The 19,968-nt window shown below is 44.5% G+C and overlaps 1 protein-coding gene across 7 annotated transcripts in view; it reads left to right on the forward strand.

The window, feature by feature from the left end:
• The window catches only part of LOC121276545 (raftlin-like), a 138,346-nt gene that overhangs the window by 74,390 nt on the left and 43,988 nt on the right, over window positions 1-19,968 (forward strand). For all 7 annotated transcript variants that reach the window (XM_041185094.1, XM_041185093.1, XM_041185091.1 and 4 more), the window contains 2 exons: window positions 1,518-1,626; window positions 8,798-9,458. In XM_041185094.1, coding sequence (XP_041041028.1) covers window positions 1,518-1,626; window positions 8,798-9,458 — 770 coding nt within the window. The remainder of the gene's footprint in view (window positions 1-1,517; window positions 1,627-8,797; window positions 9,459-19,968) is intronic.

Genomic DNA, 19,968 nt, shown 5'->3' on the forward strand with positions numbered 1-19,968 from the left:
CCTCCTTTAAGGGCTATTGGCATAAAATAGTTAGCTATTTATAAGCATAGTAATTTAAGGTTTATCATTATGGAAAGCACCAGATGGAAAGGGAAAAAAAATTCAGGATATGAGAACCAAATGTTGACTCTAAGTGTATCCTGCTTGTTGTAATCTTGACATTCCTGACTGCCCACAACACCTTGGGGTAATTTTATTATGTGCCTACAGCTAATGTTAAAGAGCACAGAAGTTGCTTTACGAACACTGAGAGACAGATGAGACTGTTCAGAAGGAAACGATCACTGGATAGAAAATAATCGTTGACTTATGCAAGTTAATTCCAGGGAATATCAATATCTAGTCATCTGAGTGGATAGGTTAGCTGCAAATTACTTTCAAATATACCTGCACAATGTTGCCAATATTTGGCTACCCGGCAATGGAACAATTGTTGAAAACAATGGTCTATACTGTTTATGCAAGTTTAGGAAAGCAATATTGGATTTCCCAGATGCCAAGTATCAAAATAGTTTTTTGAGAGTAAAAGCACTTAGTCATTGACCCAATTTTTCAATCCATGAGATTGCAAATGGATTTGGAGTCTTGAGGAAGCCCTGCTTTTTCTTGGTTCGGAGGCTGGGACTTTGAAGAAGAGTCGTATGGACTCGAAATGTTAACTCTCTTTCTCTCTCCACAGATGCGGCTCAGACCTGCTGAGATTTTCCAGCATTTTTTGTTTTTATTTCAGGTTGGGACTGTTGTTGGCTGAACACAGAATGACTGGCTCTCGATGTGGGAGCAAATGTGATAACGAAAGAGTTAAGGGAAAATTAAAAACAGAAAAGCTAGTCAAATGAATTTTCATATTTTAGGCAATTTTTATCCATAATCCAATTTGAGCATCTGAGTGTTGTAATAATGTTTATTGGTATTTAACATGGATTTGATTTGTTTCATAATTCAATCTGTAGTTTTGCGAAAGAAGGTTTTAATGAAAATAGTAGGGAACTGTTAGTTCTATAGCTCAATTATTTTAGCATAAGATTCCCAACAAAATGTACATGAGATCCCTTCCTAACAACACTGTGGGTGTACCTACACTCCATGGACTGCAGCAGTTCAAAGTGGCGCTCACCACCACCTTCTCAAGGCCAATTAGAGGTGGGGAATAAATGCTGGCCTAGCCAGCAACACCCACATCAAGTGAACCAATAAAAAAAGCTCCTGTCATTTTGGCTTGATTGATGAGTTTACACACTGTTGTAAAACAGTTTTTGTAGGGTGTAAGCTTTGCACTGTTTGATTGTTACCTCTTTCTGCAGTGGAGTTCACAAGCCCAGTTGTTCCAGCTCAATCTGTTTCAGTCAAGTCAATGTCTGTTTGGAGAGTGATTTGTTTGTGGTTATGAGGGAGAAAATCATGCATCTTGGGGTAGGGGGAGAAATAAAATAAATTAAAATTAATTTTTAAAATTGTATGTTACTAATAACTTTGAGGATCACCATAACCCATTATTCTTTCTCCAATCTCCTCAGCTCTGAAGAGAATAATGCCAAGACTGAGCCATGCAGCCTTGAAGTAGAATTGAGTTTGCTGTCCAACCAACTTCCTAAATCAAAAGGGCTAGCAGATGTTCTTCAAAAAGTAAGAGCCTAATCCATTCCTTTCCCTTTCTTTACCTTAAGAGAATTAGTTTGTTACCATGGACCAAAAAAGGTTTTGCATTTGCTTATTTGCATTCTTACAAACAGTGAGCTTTGTAACTTCCCTAGAACTTAATGAGCAGGAAATTGGGCTTATTAGCACTAGTTTTGTGAACACTATATATGCCCTTACAGCTTTAAAATAGCCTCCATGACATGTGCAAATCCTGCCAAATGCCATGTTGTTGCAGACATTTGCATGCCTGCGGTCAACCTTTGCCAGAAGTAACAAAGCAGGCAGATCATGATTTCAAACAGTGTGCAATGCTATTTGATGCCGGTGATGCCATTTGGAGCTCAGTGCTCCAATCAATGATTTCTCTAAACCTCTTGGGAATTCAGGAGGTGAGTTACCCTCCACAGAATCCATAGCTTCTGACCTGCTTTTGCAGCCACAATGTTTATATGGCTAGCCCAGTTCAGTTTCTGGTCAATGGTAACCCCCAGATTGTTGATAGTGGGGGTTTCAGTGATGGTAATGCTATTGAATGTTAAAGGGAAGATGGTTAGATTCTCTCTTGTTGAAGATAGTCATTGCTTGGCACTTGTGTGGTGTGCATGTTAGTTTTCACTTATCAGTCCAAGCCTGAATATTGACCAGGTCTTGCTGCATATGGACATGGACTATTTCATTATCCGAGGAGTCACAAATGGTGCTGAGCATTGTGCAATCATCAGCAAACATCCCCACTTCTGATGGAAGGAAGATCATTGATGAAGAAGATGAAGATAGTTGGGCCTAGGACACTACCATGAAGAACTCCTACAGTGATGCCCTGGAGCTGAGATGATTGACCTGCAACAATCACAATGTCTTCCTTGGCTGCTTATGATTGTGCTCCACCTTGTCTGGCAAGAGAGAGGGAAGTTTTGTCCAATATGTTAGGCTGATATGGCTGCTCTGTTTTTTTTTTTATTCGTTCATGGGAAATGGGTATCACTGGCTGGGCCAGCATTTATTGCTCATCTCTCATTGCCCTTGAGAAGGTGGTGCTGAGCTGTCTTCTTGAACCGCTGCAGCCCATGTGTGTAGGTACACCCACAGTGCTATTACGGAGAGATTTCCAGGATTTTGACCCATCCACAGTGAAGGAACGGTGATATATTTCCAAGTCAGGATGATAATTGATTTGGAGCAGAACATCCAGCTGCTGCCCTTTACTTCTAGATGATAACAATCGTGGGTTTGAAAGATACTGTCAAAGGAGACTTGGTGGTTGAATAGTTGGCAATGTGTGCAAGCTGTGAGATGTAGGTATGAAGCTTGCAACAGGTATTGTGTGAAGTTGAGGTGAAGCTATGAGTGTGAAGCATAAGGTCTGATTGATCGAGATTGTTGGCAGATGAGTGATGGCCGTGTGGTGATTTCAGCAGTGGCTGATGCTACAAGTACAGTTGGTATTATTTGGCACTTGTGTGAGATCATTGAGCTTCTTGAGGCATTGCATTCAAGTCGTTGGGCTAGACTCCAGGCATGAATCTCCATGGATATCTATTTTCACTGCCTTTTGATCAAGTGAATCAGGACATCTCTCTTCCTTCCCACCTCCTCCACCAATACTCCAGTGCAACATCCAAATACCTTGGAACTCACTATCCCTCCTGTTGTGGCGTTTCCTCATTCTTTCCAAAGTCTGATTTTCTTCAGCTGCAACTCCCAGCACCTTTAAGAGATGCAGGCTTACTTTAAACAACTCAGGCTAGCCACTCTCAAGATTGGTTTCCTGTTGATGCCCAGCCAATGAACGGTACGGTTAGAGCAGGCAGTACAAAGTTACAACGTGATTCCCACACCTGTTTTAAGTGCTATCCAATTTAACCCCCACTGTGTTCAACCTGGCTGCTTTCCATGTTCGTATATGGCACCTCCATTCAGGAAATGTAGCTCCCCCTCAGTGCTCCTGTTAATTTTTTTTGCCAAAGCTCTGCCTAATTTGAACTGTAATAATGGCCTCAGTAATGTGCCAGTGACAGGGGATATTTTTCTGGCACGGAGCCAATTAATGCCTCTGTTTTCAATTGAGGCTACAGAGAAAATATGGTTCAAGCTGCTAATAGACAGGGGGAGAGTAATGCCTTTGCATAGCTCCGCTTCTATTGATGCTGTGCTGCTAGTAATATCAATGATGCTGCCATGTGGGGTATCCAGATAGTGGCCAGTAGTGCTGGCCAGAATAATTGGCGTAAGTCTACATGGGACCGATTCAAACACATTTCTCCCCTGATTTTCTGAGAGAGATGTTTATAGACTCTGAATGCCAGAGATCTAGGTTGTAACTTAGGGCCAGGATTTTTCACTGAGCAGGCGGGCACGTGCCCGACCTGCTCGAGCTTAAAATGATACAGGATGACGTCGGGCGAGCTGTCCTGATGTTATCACGCACCCGCGCGGTATTTCGGTCGGCAGGCACACGCAGGAGTTGGCAGCGTGCCTGCTGACAATTAAGAGGCCTATAAAAGCCATTAACAATTCAACTGATTGAAATTTTTCACTGCCCGTCCAACCTTACGGTTGGCAGGCAGGCGATAAAACCAGGAGGTCTTTGCATTTTTTGCAAAACCTCATCCACAGGAGGGATGAGGTTTCAATCTGTCATTAAAAAATTTTTATAAAGATTTTATCCTAATTCTTAACATGTCCCTGCTCATGTGACAGAGTCACACTAGGAGACATGTTGGTTAACCATTTAAGAAATTTTTATTTTTTATTTTCAAAACTGTTCATCTCCCTGAGGCAGCTCTGTGCCTCCGGGAGCTTTTCCAGCACGGACTTGAGTGCATGCCTGAAGTTTGCACTTGCCCTCCTTCCCCACCACCCCTCCCCCCATACAGGCAGCGCTGAGTGCTGCTGTGCACATTTCATGCTGGGCCCGCCAGTGTGAAATCGCAGACCGCTGCAATCGTGGGCGGCAGTCGGCTTTCCGACCTCCCCTGCCCACCCCCACTGAGCCCGCCCGACGAGGGCAACGTTCTGCCCATGGGTTTAGTTTAATGACTTGTGTGAGCTCTGATCTATGTCACCTGTAAGCCCAGCAGCATATATGTTCTTCAGCAACCATTTCCGAGATTCATCTGTAATCTACCTATCATGGGGCAGGATATTAAGTTCGGCAAGCGTGGCAGTGGGGCCCGTTCGCCGACGCATAAAATGACACTGGAACTCACGACATCACCCTGTGTCATTTTAATTTTCAGCTAGCAGGGGCGCAGCCGAATCAGCTGTGTGCCCGCTGACCTGTCAACGGCCAATTGAGGCCATTTAAAAAGTAATTGCAGTAGTTAAAGGACCTGCCCATCCAACCTTAAGGTTGGTGGGCAGGCGGGGAGCCCTGGCGGGCTTCAGAAAAAGCATGAAGCCTCATCCATGGGTGGGATGAGGTTTCATGAGGATTTTTAAAAATGTAATAAAAGTTTAATTAAAAGTGATGGACATGTCCCAACTCATGTGACAGTGTCACATGAGGGTACATGTCAGGGAAATTTTATTTTTCTATATTTCGCATTTTTGAATTTGGCGCCGATCTCCCCCCCACCCCACCTGCACAGCGCTTTCTGGCGGATGTCTGAGCCTTAATTAGCCCACCCACATAAAATGGCAGTGTGCCCCCGATTGGGGGCGTCGATTGGAGGCGCGCCCGCTCCTGAATTTCCCCCCCCAATGGGGGCAGAATTCTACCCATGGGTTTCTTCTTGTGGCAACTCAGTCATTTTTTAAGACTTCTCATAATCAACATTTCTGTTACACAAAAAGGCATGTTTTATTTATTATTGTATTCTCTATTATCATTTTGTATTTACACAACATTCTCAGTTCTAAAGAAACAAAAGAATCTCTGTTCTGAAATATATAAGGATAAGTTAATACACTGCCCGTCATGAAGACACCATCATTTATAGTAATTGCACAGTAACTCAGTAACCAGTAATTATTTAACATTTATATTTCACTTCCATTTTATAAAATAACTTTAATTTTCCCTGATAAATGTCAAAATTATGCATTCAGCATGCAGCTGGAAAGTCATGATAGAAGAGACCGCCACCAGGATATAGAATGATATTCTTTATTCTCCTGTTTCAGTGTCACTAATCATGTCTTAAGTATAAAACCCTCTCTCTGAGTGAGAAAGATGTAGAAAAAAATCAAACTGCTCTCTTGAAGGCCCAAAGTAAAAACAAATGTAACAAATTCTTGATTGTTCATTCCTTCATTGCTACGCAGTCAGAAAAAAACAGCTGTATTGAATTAGTGCTCTTGTGTCAACTCCCTATAAAGGTGACTACAAGATTGGAATCTTCCTGAGCATGTATGTTGTTGAACACCCGTCAAGAAACCCATGTTTGAAAGTACTTGTTATCACCATATACTTTATGGTTAGAATTTTCTGTTCGGTAATGTTGCCTCTTAACTTTCAAGTTCACAAATTAGTGAATAATGGACCAAGCCTCAGAGGCTAGGCTGAAGTAAAGTCAGGAATTCATACACAAAGATAAAAAACGTCAATTTGTATGTTTAAAAAATTGTTCCTAATTTGACATCGGACTGCATTGCGAAAAAAAACTACAGGGGTCAATTTGAACTGTTCCCGCAGGGCAGGAAACAGGTGACAGTGGGATGGCTGCACACTTTTCACCCTGCCCATTATTTAACATAAATAAACTTACAAAACTGGACTGAGTCAGTGGTCTAACCCCCACAAAGGTTCTCTTTCACCCTGGATTAAAACTCAGTTCTGCCTGTTTCACTAATTGCACTGCCTTGGACAATGTTAGTTAAGAAATTAAGAAATGAACAAGAAATTGTCCTGTGCAGCAGAAAATCACATAAAGCTTCATCAAGCAATCGCACCACAATGTGTTCTTGGATGAATTCATCCTTTAGAACCCCTTACTTGCAACTATCAACAAAATAACACAGGCTTCTAATAAAAAAGTCAATACTTTCTCCGGATTTCAGAGTGTGCCTGTTAAATCTCGCCTGGCCTATAATTATGTTCCTATGAAGACTGAAATATGAATCAAAGGCCTTAATAACCTCTTAATAAGTTGTTGTGTCCTCATTAACACTCTGTCTTATTAAAAAGTCGGCTGCAATGCTGGAATGGAATAAAGGAGTGTGCTGACCTATTCCTTATCAGGCTTCTGTTCTAACCCTGAATTGGTCCTGTACCTGTTGAATCTGCAATGCCAGTTTTGTTACTGTACTCCTTGGTCAGCCCTTCCACATGGTCAAAGAATTCAAGTAGAGGGAGGACTTTTTCCATCATTGTCTGTTACTTCTAATTGACTGTCTTGGGACTCTGTTGGCACTTTTCCTTCTGATTCTCAGCCAGAGTCATTCCCTTATATTTGATGGCTTTAACTTTCCTGCCACCACTGGTTTCATTGGGGTTCCTTGCTACTTGGTAGGTTTACCACTGCCACCATGAAGTAACACCATAAACGAGCCTAGGATTTGGTCAGCCTAGACTACTGGAAGCAAGGCTTTCAAGAACTGTCAAACATTTGTTAACTATATACAACTGTGTTCAGGGATAGACAAACCCGAGGCTCCTTCCAGAAAAATCTCTCTCTAAATTCCAGTGACATATGATCTAACGTCACTGATGGTGTGTATTAGTTATTAATCTAATAGATAGTAACCCCTTATATGACCAAAAACATGTTAATGCCGTGGTAAAAATGACCACTGTCAAGTCTATGAGATTCAAGCAGGCAAAGAGTTATTTCAAGTGCTTTTAAGGGAGTGAGAGAACCTCAGCCAGCTCAAGGAACCTGTCTCAAAGTTACAGGGTTTACAGCACATATCTATTTTTCTTATCTTCCTCCTTTTCATTATAATGTTTCTCATCAATTTCTAAACTAACATACTATTCCATCAGCAGATGTTCCCATTATCTCAGCCTTCAGCCGTGGGCATGGCCATCAGTTCCCCCTTATTTCCTTCTATATAGCAATGAATAGTCTGTTTATACATGTTATTAAGGCAGTAATTGATAACTACTAAGCCAATATCCCCATTGTCACTTTGGCCAAATATCCCATCATGCCTACAGTATTGGCTACATTTCCCATCAGGCTTAGAAACTCTCATAACTACATTTGTCTGTCTAAAGCTATTAATGCATGTTTTAATATCAACAAATATGAAATAATTTCAGTTATCCCACTTCATTATCATTGTTTTTATTAATTATTGTTTAATATTGGTAATAAAAAATATTTATCTATTAGATGGCTAAACAAACTTAAGCTTTTATTATTACTGTTCAACAGATTGAAGCATGTTAAAAAATGGTTTGACCTGTATGATTATTGGAAAGTTGGTAATGTTACATGACAAATGTATTTTATATTTGTAGATGGTATTGGAGAAAATAAACATGCAGATATCTGCGATGGTCTGAGGGGTAAATGGAATACCTGGCATGGTATTGAGACAAACAAGTTTTCTACCTTTCAGTTCAATTCTACTCCATCTGTGTTCATCCAGCAGCAATGAAGTACAACTATTAGTTTAACATTTCTGGACAAGGGAAAGAAATGTCATTTAGAATTCCTGATCCCAATCATGTCCAATGGACAATCCACAGATACCCATAGATATTGGTGAAAACAGAATCAAACTTGGCTCTACCCTAATGGTTGAATAGTTTGCTGACACCCAGTAAACAGCTCTAGGTATGAAGCATGGTCAGTTAGCTAAGCCACTGATGCTTGTTGAACCACAGTTCCACATGAGCTGTTGGGGGTGATTTTGCATTGGCATCCAGTGGCTCATTGGTGCTGGCTTGAATCCTGAGCTGTTATGAGACCTGGCCCCATTAACATGTCACCAGTGAGGTCCGGGCACTAGCTCGCCTGTTTGAGACCCACAATCCCTGGGATCACCTCCGCTCCATCCCATTTGCAGCGCCCTTGCCATCAATGGGTTGGTTGATGTGTCCTCTCCCCCAGTTTTCAATTGTTGTCCACTCGTTTGTCAGATAAGGAATGGGTGACAGGTAGGTGAAAACAGCTCCCATTGTCTTCAGGAGAAGGAGGATGTGAGGGGAGAAAAGCTAAAAGCAAAACTGTATTCATGAAGTAATTATTTTCTGATTAATAATCAGGTACAAGAAGGATCAAGAAAAGGCTTACGGTTTGTTGGACTTGTGCAGCGCCAAACTTCTCCAGCAGATTCCACAGAAAGACATGAAGAGGTCTCAGCAGTTAACAGTCCTTTGTGTCAAAACAACTCAGTGAAAGAGGGAAGGAATGCTGATCTGAATGTACAAAATAATACGGATAGAGATAAACTGGCACAAAATCAGGAAACAGAGGCTACGGAGGGGGAGGCAAAACAAAAAATAAGTCAAGGGGAGGAACCCCAATCCGAAGGACAAGCTAGTCAAGGTCAAGCAAAAGATGAAGAGCAAATCAATAGCCAACCCATAGCAGAATTAACAAGACAGGAATATCAAAATGATGAAAGAGGGATACAAAATAAGAACACAGCTCATTGTGAGACAGAAGGCAAAGTTACTGATAAACAAGGAGTTTCATCACAAGCAGAAACATTTAAAACCAAAGCAGCAGACAGACTGCAAACTGAGAGGCCAGCTGGGGAGGAGCAGTCTCTCACAGCAACAGACAAACACAATGAGGTGAAACAAATAACAGAAAGCCATGAAGCAGCTGAAATGACGACTGTGTTAGAGGCTAATGACACCAAACAGGGAGGACATTTGGGACAAGGAAAATCCGAAGAGAATGGGAGGAAGAATGGAGTGGGTGAGTTGCTTTCGTTGTGTTTAGGGTCTTGTGGGATATTTATCTAATATAAAATTTTACAATATTTATACCAAAATACTCATTCAGCATAAATCAGTCTGAACATTTAATACCATTTAATAATTCTCAAAATTCAGGGTAATTCTTATTTTAAATATTTATAATAGATGCAAAAATAACATTGGTAAATCAAAGGTCTATTTTTACATTGTGCAAGAATATTCCAAGTAAGCATATACTTTGCCTTTTAACCTTTACCTTATCTAGACACCTTCCCAAATTAAGGATAGTGTTTTTAGTCAATAGGGCAGATGAGCTTGCTCTGTAGGGGCTTGTGTCCCTTGACTGCACAACATCTCAATTGCTCTGATTCTGCTCTCTGAGTACCCCATCTGCCCTACTAAACACACTGGGGCTTAGCTTCAGGCTGCAGCTGGTAAGGCAGCTGGCCCAAAATGTATCCTTTAAAAATGGGTAAGCTGCTTGTGGAGATGTAAACATGGTTGCACAATAGTGTTAATGAGGTCCAAAACACAATTTCAGGCTGACTTCAGGCCTTCCAAATGGAATACTCTGTATGTGGTGACTATTCAGGCCTGAGGATAGGCCTAAAGCAATTTCCAACCCCTTATGTGGAGAACCATAATCAAATGTTGTAATTTTGTCTCTTGATTAACAGCTATGTCATAGAATCATGAAGCTTTGAATGAGGCCTTTCGACCACTATGCCTGTGCATTTGAAAAACACTATCAGAGAGGGTGGTGGAGGCAGATTAAATTGTGGCATTCAAAAGGGAATTGGATAAACACCAGCAGGCATTAATTTCCATTAAGAGCCTCCACTTGTAGCAGGACAGGAAGATCTTCCCACAATGAACCTAATGAGGGTGAAGGTGGGAAGGTAATGGTGTCCCCACCCGCCACCCTCCTGCCCGATTAAATGACCCCTTGCCAGAAAACTCACCATGGGGAGGGCACAAGATTCCGTCCAATATAGCGTTACTGCAATGAGTATTTTATTTTGATTTTTGTCATTTGGTTATCTATATATGGCAGGTGAAAAGAGGAAAAATATTTATTCAGATTAGAATTGGCGATATTCATTGTACATAATTAGAGATGCCATTTTTGAGATTTGGATGTTTATTACATAGAGAAATAGAAAGCTTTGCAGTGCAATATTGCAGAAGGTATCTGCATCACTCAGACCTGAAATTACTGATGTCCCATCCTGCTGCTGGAAGTGTAGTGGGGAAGGACTTCCCTTTGCAAGCAGATCTTGTCCCAAACTCTGGGGACTGGATCATTTAAATATTTCATTTTTGGAGGTGCAAAAGAGTGCCTGCCCTAAAGAGGATACAGAAATTTGAAGTAATACTACGCCTATCTGATGGAGGAAGGTTAAGGGTCTTAATGACCAAAAACGCGACTGAAAAGTCCTCAACATTACCCCAAAGGGAAATCAGTAGGAGCTGGCATTTTAAGATACTCAATCACATCTGGAATGATTACCTTGGCTCACTGAAATGATTTGGATCCTGGGAATTGCCTGCATTCATGTTCTCATGTTCTCCACAGGCATATAACAGCATTAGGACAAAATTCTCAGGGCATTTAGAGAACAGCTCTTGTTTAAGTCCCGCCAACGTTTAAGAGAGCAGATGGAAAAGTTATCAGCTCATCCCTCTCCTACAATCCCATCCTAAATTATAATCTACATTGATGAAAACCTGGTAGATCTGGGTTCTACCCCAAATTATTGGCATCCTGTGGGAATCAACAATGTTGCACCCTCCCCCACTCAGAAATGTCAGCCCGCCCTGAACTAGATCATTGCACAATCTCCACAGGAAGAGAAACCTCTTATTAGTCATTTCTCTGTCTTTATCTTATCATGTTTTCCTCACTTTAATGGCCTGTTAGCCTTAGTTCTGTATCTTCAAACATTTTAGCAGATATGAAGATAAGCTGATTTTCAAGACTAAAGTAATTTTATCCTTAATTACAATTTATGAGAACACAGATACATCGTTTTGACATTTTGTTTCTTAAAATCCTCACCATTCTTCACCATTTAGTATTTTTTCTCAAATTATATTTTATGCAAGTATAAAGTCAAAGTCAAATGTTTCTCCTCATTGTCCAAGGTAGCCAATTGGCTTCTGGCTTTATTTTTGGAATCCAGGCTTTAAATTTTAAAGACTCTAACTTATCCTTTTCCTTCCACCAGTAAATCACTACGTTTATCGCAACCTTGGGTAATAGCCACTGTTCAGAATTTTCACGAAGAAAATAATCCAACAGAAGTAAACAAAATTAACTAATAAAATCAGTGTATAAAATAAAGTTTGCCTACAAGTTTAAACTGTCAGGACTTTTCCCTCAATAACTAAAAGTTTCCAATATGCACTCGACTTCTGTTTCAGCTCTGGCTTTTACACTTGAAAGAACTAGAGTACACTGAAGGCATTGAGACATGCTCTGAACCAAAGGCAAGAATAAGGTTTGAAGGCTATTTGGTACCTAATCTTGAACAATGGCTTGTACACTTTCTTTCACTCATTGGCAATGAAATATTTGGTCATGGCAGATTTGGCAGCACTTGCCCTGTAATCTTGATTTCCACCCAAAATCTCTCTATGTCTCCACCCACCTTTTAGACCAACCACAAAGTGTACCTCTTAGATTGTAACTTTCATCATCCTCCCCTAACTTTACTTCTTGTTTGGTATCTTCCACTGCGCCATGTCCTTGGGATATTTTATTACATGAAAGGCGCTATATAAATATAAGTTCTTGTTATACTTCATTCTATTTATAGATGAGATGAATAGTATTACTTTAATAGGAATTTATAATCAGCATGAAGTATGTGCAAGTGTTTTCACAATCTTGGAGCCAAATATTATTGGCAATGCCGTAAGTTATTATTTTGAGTTGAAAGTTCCTTAAAAATGTAAAATTCTACTCCCAGTAAAGACTAACTTTGAAGCAAGTCAGATCTGTACAGATGAGAAGTCCCTCAGATGAGACAGGGAGAAACTTTTAACAGTCTCCATCATCGGCATCCTTCCATCTGTGTAAGATGATTGACATGCAGAAAATCAAATCTGTTGGGGATGAGGTAGCTAACATACTCCATGCTGATTATAAATTCCTATTGAAGTAATACTATTCATCTCATCTATAAATAGAATGAAGTATAACAAGAACTTATATTTATATAGCGCCTTTCATGTAATAAAATATCCCAAGGACATGGCGCAGTGGAAGATACCAAACAAAAAGTAAAGTTAGGGGAGGATGATGAAAGTTACAATCTAAGAGGTACACTTTGTGGTTGGTCTAAAAGGTGGGTGGAGACATAGAGAGATTTTGGGTGGAAATCAAGATTACAGGGCAAGTGCTGCCAAATCTGCCATGACCAAATATTTCATTGCCAATGAGTGAAAGAAAGTGTACAAGCCATTGTTCAAGATTAGGTACCAAATAGCCTTCAAACCTTATTCTTGCCTTTGGTTCAGAGCATGTCTCAATGCCTTCAGTGTACTTTAGTTCTTTCAAGTGTAAAAGCCAGAGCTGAAACAGAAGTCGAGTCAGTTTTATTGATGTAGAAATATTCACTTCCAGGTTGACAATGAGAAATACAATATTCTGTGCCTAACAGTAAGAAAATTGTGAACCAATTTATAAAAAATTGCTTACAATTGTAATATAATAAAATGTAAGAATGAGCAGGTCAGACAGCTCCTCAAGTCTGCTCGGACATTTGTTCATTCATTAAGATCATGACTCATTTTGTACTCAACTTTGTTTTCTCGTATTCTCCCCATATCCCTTAATTCCCTTGGATTCTAAGAATCTGTTAATCTTTGTTTTAAAAATATTCAGCATCTGAGCACCCATAGTTCTCTGGGATAGAGAATTTCAAAGATTCATAACCCTCTAAGTAAAGAAATTTCTCCTCACTCAGTCTTAACTGGCTGACCCCACCCACCTCCGCATCCTGAGATTGTGTCCCCTAATTCTAGATTCTACAGCTAGGTGAAATATCCTCCAAGAATCTACTCTACTATTAAAAATAGTGCTTAGAGCAGGCTTGTCCATACCTTTTGCTTGAGGGGGTGGGGGGAGGCACATTTGCATTTTTTTCTCACTCAAGGGGCCAATGAGCAAATTTAGGAAAGATAAGGTTTGGCACAACAAACTGAATTTCAAAAAAAAAATGAGGCATGAAGGAACGAAACAATTCCTGAGCAAAAATAAAGCAATGTCATAACAGTAAATTGTTAAGTTCAAAATGAGTAATTAATAAAAATGAGCAGAATGTGAGAGAGTCAGTGTGTACGTGTGTCTGGTTTACTCCCAGGATGGAATTTTCCATGCTTGTTGCCGTTGGGTATCACAGCACGTGTGAGCGGACAATATGGTGGGAAGGCCAAAAATCGGTTTCACGACGTCATGAAGCCAGTTTGCAATCGTCCGCTCCACCTGTCAATGGCAGGTCGCATTTCCTGCCACCGCACATCGGGAACCTCATTGTAATACATCTGCATGTTATTATAAGCCCAGCTTGCTGGAATCATCCCCATGCTGGATCGTCCAGGATTACGCTGACGTGTTTCACAATAAGCGACTTGCACCTCACGGGCTGCACTTCACTTGGAGCTTTGAGGTTTGTTTGCCTACTTTGCTTTGGGATGCACTCACAATATCAGTGCCAGGCTTTGCAGGCAGCAGCACATCATTTTTAGGGGGGTCTCACAGGTAGGTTTCTACCTATGAGACCAGCTGTAAGGCGGGGATGGCTTTTCAACGGCTGCAGGGCTATGACTTGCTTGCAGAAGGGGGAGAAGTGGCCTCAGGCAGGGGAAGAGGCTGCAGGGCAAGGGATGTACTAGAGAAGCGGGGCATCCCAAGGTGTGTGTGGGGACACATGTTGATCTGCCCAAGTGTCCTGAAGATAGGGAGGGATGAGGAGGCAGTCTCCAGAGGAAATGAGGCCAGATGGAGATGTGAGGGTGTGTGAGAGAGTGAGTGGTGATTCCCCGTGAGCTGGCAGTGAGTGAGATGCCAATGAATGTGTGATGGCCTTGTGAGCGTGAGAGTTTAGAGTGATGAGATGGCAACACATCGGAGATCATTCATCCTCTTTCTGCACTGGATGCGGACCACTTCTGTGCAACATTGGCACTGACCACTGTTGCCACTGCCTCCCAAACTGGAGTGGTGACATAGATGGGCCTCCTGTGGCCAGAGCAGGGATAGAGGACATGGTGGCGAGCTCCAATGGTGTCCAGAAGATGCATCACTGATTCGGGGGGCCTACAGTCTTTTTGCCTTTCAGGACCATGTCTTCTGTGCTGTAGTCCTAGGCTGGAAGCACTGAGAGGTGTGCACATGGCTGCACTTTAAATATGGCATCCAGTGTGAGGAAGCGGCGAGGTGATGGCATGACTGGTGAATCAGAAGCTGTCTGTTAGCAAAACAGCGTGTTTCCTGGGAATACATGGTTAGTGAGACATGTTTGGATTGATACAGTGCGAAACCCCGCCAATGCGGCCAGCGGTTAAAACGTTTTTCCCGCCCGCAACAACAGAGTGCAAATCTCAGACGATTCCATCCCTAGTCTCAGTGTGCTCGCTCACTCACCCACCCTCACCCACTGTGAATAGGGGTGTGTGGTGGCGAGAGTGATGAGAAACCTGAGACTGGGAGTAAGGCAGACACACGCACACTCTTTTACTCTCACACACAAACACACACACACACACACACACACACACACACTCACTCTTTCTCTCACTCCCACACACACATTCTTACACCTACACACACACTCTCACTCACACGCACACATGCATTCTTACTCCTACACACACTCCCTCTCTCACACTCACACTCACACTCACTCTCACTCTCACACTCTCTCTCTCTCTCTCTCTCTCTCACTCCCACACACAGGCCAGGATTATCCATGCTGTTGACGTTGGGTGGGTTCAGTGATGTGAGTGGATAGTATGGCGAGAAGGCCAAAAAATGGTTTCATGACGACGTGAAACCAGTTTGTGATCGTCTGCTCCGCCTGCTGATGGCAGGCCGCGTTCCCCAACATTGAACATCGGGAAACTCATTGTCATACATCAGCATGTCATTATAAGGGCAGCCTGCCGGATTCATCCCCCACCCCTGCTGGATTGTCCACCCATGTCTGCATGATTGAATGTCGGTGCAGAACACATCTTGACAACTGTCACGTGCAGAAGTTGGGACTTACCACCAGGGCCTTGCTCACATTGCGGACATCCGAGGAGCAGAAGATGCTGGAGCCCGAAAACCACGGGACCTTGGAGGAACGTCCATGGCATGCTGGGCAGATTCTCATGGACATGGCTGCTCCCCAAAGCAGCTCACCAAAGGTGGAAAGTCACCATTGATGCTCACAACGGATGATGTTTGAAGGGATGGGAGAGGAAGGTCTAGGATTGACCGGGAGAGGAAGAAGTGTTGGGAGGGGATGAAGGTGTCGGGGAGGTGAGGTTGGGAGAGGGGGAATGAAGGTGTCCGGGGTGGGGGGGGGGTGAGGTTGGGGGAGTAGGGAGTACAAGAGAGGAGGGGGTAACGGGGGAGAAGGTGGCAATTGAGGAGGTAGGTATATGGGGGGTAGAAGGTGTAAGAGAAGGAGTTTGGAGGGGGGAAGGAGTGTGGAGAGGGGAAGGAGTCCATGGGGAGGAAGGAGTGCTGAGAAGGGAGTGGGTCCCTGGGGAGGAAGGACAGCGGAGAGGGGAGGGAAACTGGGGGGAGGAAGGAGTGCGGAGGAGGAGGGAGTCCAGGGGGAGGTGGGAATGTAGAGAGGAGAATGAGCCAGGGGGAGGAGAGAGTGTGGAGAGGGGAGGGAGACTGGGGGGAGGGGAAGGAGTAAAGGTGGAAGAAGAAGTAAGGATGGAGGAAGGTGTTGGGAAGGGAAAACGAGTAAAGCTGGAGGAAGAAGTGAGGTGTCTGAGGGAGTCAGAAATGGGGAAGAAGTGAGGCTGGAGGAAGGAGTCAGGAGAGGGGAAGGACTAAGGGTGGCAGAAGAAGTAAGGGTGTCTGAGGGAGTCAGGAGGGGGGAGGGACTAAGCAGAAGGGGAGTCCGAGGGCAGGTGGGAGGACTAAGTGGGGGTGGAAAGGACTTCCCGGGGAGAGGGGTTCCAGGGAGGGAAGAAGCTCCAGGGACGGAAGGGGACCAGAGTGGGGTACGTGCAGATGGGGTCTGATGAGTCCATGACTGCCTCTTGGGAAGTGAACTGAGAGTGGGTGTGGTAGAGGGAATGGTGAGAATGACTGAGCGCAGCGTGCAATAGTAGGATGGGAGAGTGAAGGTTTGAAGGTAGCGGTAGAAGGGACAGCGAGGGTGGTTGGTGAGTACTTGGAGGCAGACACGGACCCTGGGGTGGAAAGGAGGAGGTTGGGGAGGTGAATATGGATGGGGGTGGGATTTTCAGGAAGAAAGGCAATGTGCACGTTCACCTAGACATCCCTGAAGGAAAAGGATTGTGGCTGGTAGGTCATGGAGGGGAGATGGAAGGTGATGCCAGGGGGGTTGAACTGTGATAGGGGGAAAGGAAATGGGTGACTGGGGGAGGGGAAAAGGCGGGGGAGCACATGAAAAACCGAAACCAGGCCATGCTGTCCAAATCGAAAGTGAAATGAGAGCTGTGGTGGGCAAGATCAGGTGCTGTATGGGAGTGCGATCAGTGGTGGACGGAGATGCAGGTCAGCTCAGAGGGACAACTGAGAGCGAACCCCAGCAGGCGGCATTAAAAATGCTCAGGACATTGAGGTAAGTATGATACGTGAAGGATCCACGTGTGTGGGAGAGTACTTGTACGAGGCTCTGAAAGGCCCTGCCACACACACACTTCACTTTCCAGACTCACTCGTTGACCAGCTGCTCCCTTAGCATTGACAGAGGACGATGTTGAAGGGGGTCACAGGCAAAGGGGATTTGGAGGGAGCGGACAGTCTCTGAGATTCCTGAGTGAATTGAACAGGGAGTGTCCAGCTGCCGCTCCTCCTCCCTTTGGGTACCCAGGTCCCCGGCCTGACTCCATGAGGGGAAGTAGCAACTGGGAGGACAACAGGGTGCCCCGTTTCCCTCTCACGCTGCCACTGCAGGAATTCACGCATGGCTCCTGCGATGAAGTGCAGGTCTGTACACATCTCCGCATTCTGCTGGACCAGGGTCTCCATGATGTTTGCCTTCCTCGCCAAGGAGACCTCCATATGGGCACCACGTCATCAGAGGGCAGGCAGACGCACTCTGACTTGTGTGCCACTCTGTTGAGGGTTTCCAACAGCTCTGTGTGATATTCCTCCACCCTCTGCTGACTCTCCAGGATGAGTTAGAGGGCCAAGTCTGGAGGCTCATCATCTGACTCGGACCTCACGGATGGCTCTTCCCCAGCAGTCCTCCAAGTGTCGGGGAGCTGGGCCGAACCTGCCCTCTGCTGCTGCGGACACGTGTCCGTGCGGTGACCACCAGATTGTGAACTCGAGCCTGCTCTAGATCTAGGTCCCATCGAGGTGTGTGTCCCTGCGCTGGTACAGGGTGTGGGTAAGCGGTGTGACAGGTCTTCCAGGCTACTTATTTCCAGCTCTTCAATGGAGGAGGTGTCCTCTTGGCTGGAGGTGAGGACCTGGATGGAGCTGAGGGATGGACTGGCTGAGAGTGTCAGTCGCTTGGCAGAGCGCCCTGTGAACCAAAGTAGAGATGATTAGTGCATGGCAGCAGAGTCAAAAGCAGGAGAGAGATCACTCACAGTTACGTTGAGAGGGATGATTTGCTGCAGGATCCTCAGGAGGGTGTTCACCGCCAACCTCACCGTCACCAGAGGCACGGTCCACGTCCTCACCAATCAGCGCGATGGCACACTCCTCAAAGTGAGTGAGGGCCTAATGTGGGCCACTCCACCCCTGGTCTGGACCTCTCCCTGCTGATGTGAGCAGGCTTCTTCTACATGAAGACAGGTGCAGAGAGTGTGAGCCGGACACATGACACTGCATGGAATGCTTGTGTGGTGAGCGGAGCCATGGACAGGATGAGGTTGCGAACTCCAGAGGCTATGAGCCTGCTGGGGATGTGAGGGTGTATGTGTGAGTTAGTGGTGTCGTTCCTTGAGATGTGTGATGGGTTTGTGAGTGTGTGAGTTGAGAATGATGAGAAGACTGACTTACCTTGGTGGAACAGATGAGATCATTCATCCTCTTGCAGCACTGGGTGGCTGTCCTCTTTTGCAGGGCATTGGCGCTGACCACCACTGCCACTGCCTCCCAAGCCGGATTAGTGAGGTTGCTCCCACACTGCAGCCAGAGCAGGGGTAGAGGACATCAAGGTGGGCCTCCACGGCATCCGAAAGGCACTTGAGGGACACGCTATTGAACCTGGGGGCTGCAGTCTTCTTGACTTTTGGGGCAATGTCTTCTTTGCAGCAGCCATGGGCTGGAAGCACTGAGAGGTGTGCGCGTGGCTAGACTTTAAATATGGCACTCGGTGTGGTGAAATGGCGAGGTGATGGCATGGCGGACGAATGCTAGCCCGCCTGCCATGGAAATGGTGTGTTTGCTGGGAATGCATAGTTATGCACTGGGTTTGGGACGATACGGCATGAAAACCCGCCATCGTGGCCGACGGGTAAAATATCATGTTCCCCACCCGCTACCACACTTAGTGTAAATCTGGGATGATTCCACCCACATTCTCTCGCTCCCACACACACACATACTTTCTCTCAAACTCCCACACACACATACTCGCTTTCTCTCAGTCCCCAACACACACTCTCTCTCTCTCACTCCCACATGCACTCACTCCCTCTCTCACTCCCACACGCATACTCACTCTCTCTCACTCCCACACACACACTCACTCTCTCTAACTCCCACACACACATACTCTCTCTCACTCCTACATATAAACTCTCTCTCTCATTCCCTCCCCATATGCACGCACATTCACACTCTCTTTTTCCCACACACACACACACACACACTGTCTGACTCCCATACACACTCTCGCACTCACTCACTCTCCCACGCATGTGTACACACACACACACAAACACAGTGGCCAGGATTTCCCCCTCGGCAATTTGGGGCAGGATCCACTCGCCGAGGGGAAAATGACACAGGATGACGTCAGAAAGACGTCATCCTGGTCCATTTAAATCTTCAGGAAGGCGGGCGGACAGCGAAAGCAGCTGTCCGCCCGCTGACCTGTCAATGGCCAATTAATGCCATTGACAGGATAATTAACCTTGTTAAAGACCCTGCCCGTCCAACCTTAAGGCTGGCGGACAGGCCAGGAGCCCCAGCGGGCTGCAGATTATTCATGAAACTTCATCCACTGGCGGGATGAGGTTTCATGTCCGTTTTAAAAAAAATTAATAAACTTTGTGTGTCTTATTAACATGTCCCATCTCGTGTGACATTGTCACATGAGGGGGACATGTTAATAATTTTAATATTTCTC

The sequence above is a fragment of the Carcharodon carcharias genome, chromosome 3 (assembly GCF_017639515.1).
Source record: "Carcharodon carcharias isolate sCarCar2 chromosome 3, sCarCar2.pri, whole genome shotgun sequence".
Lineage (NCBI taxonomy): Eukaryota > Metazoa > Chordata > Chondrichthyes > Lamniformes > Lamnidae > Carcharodon > Carcharodon carcharias.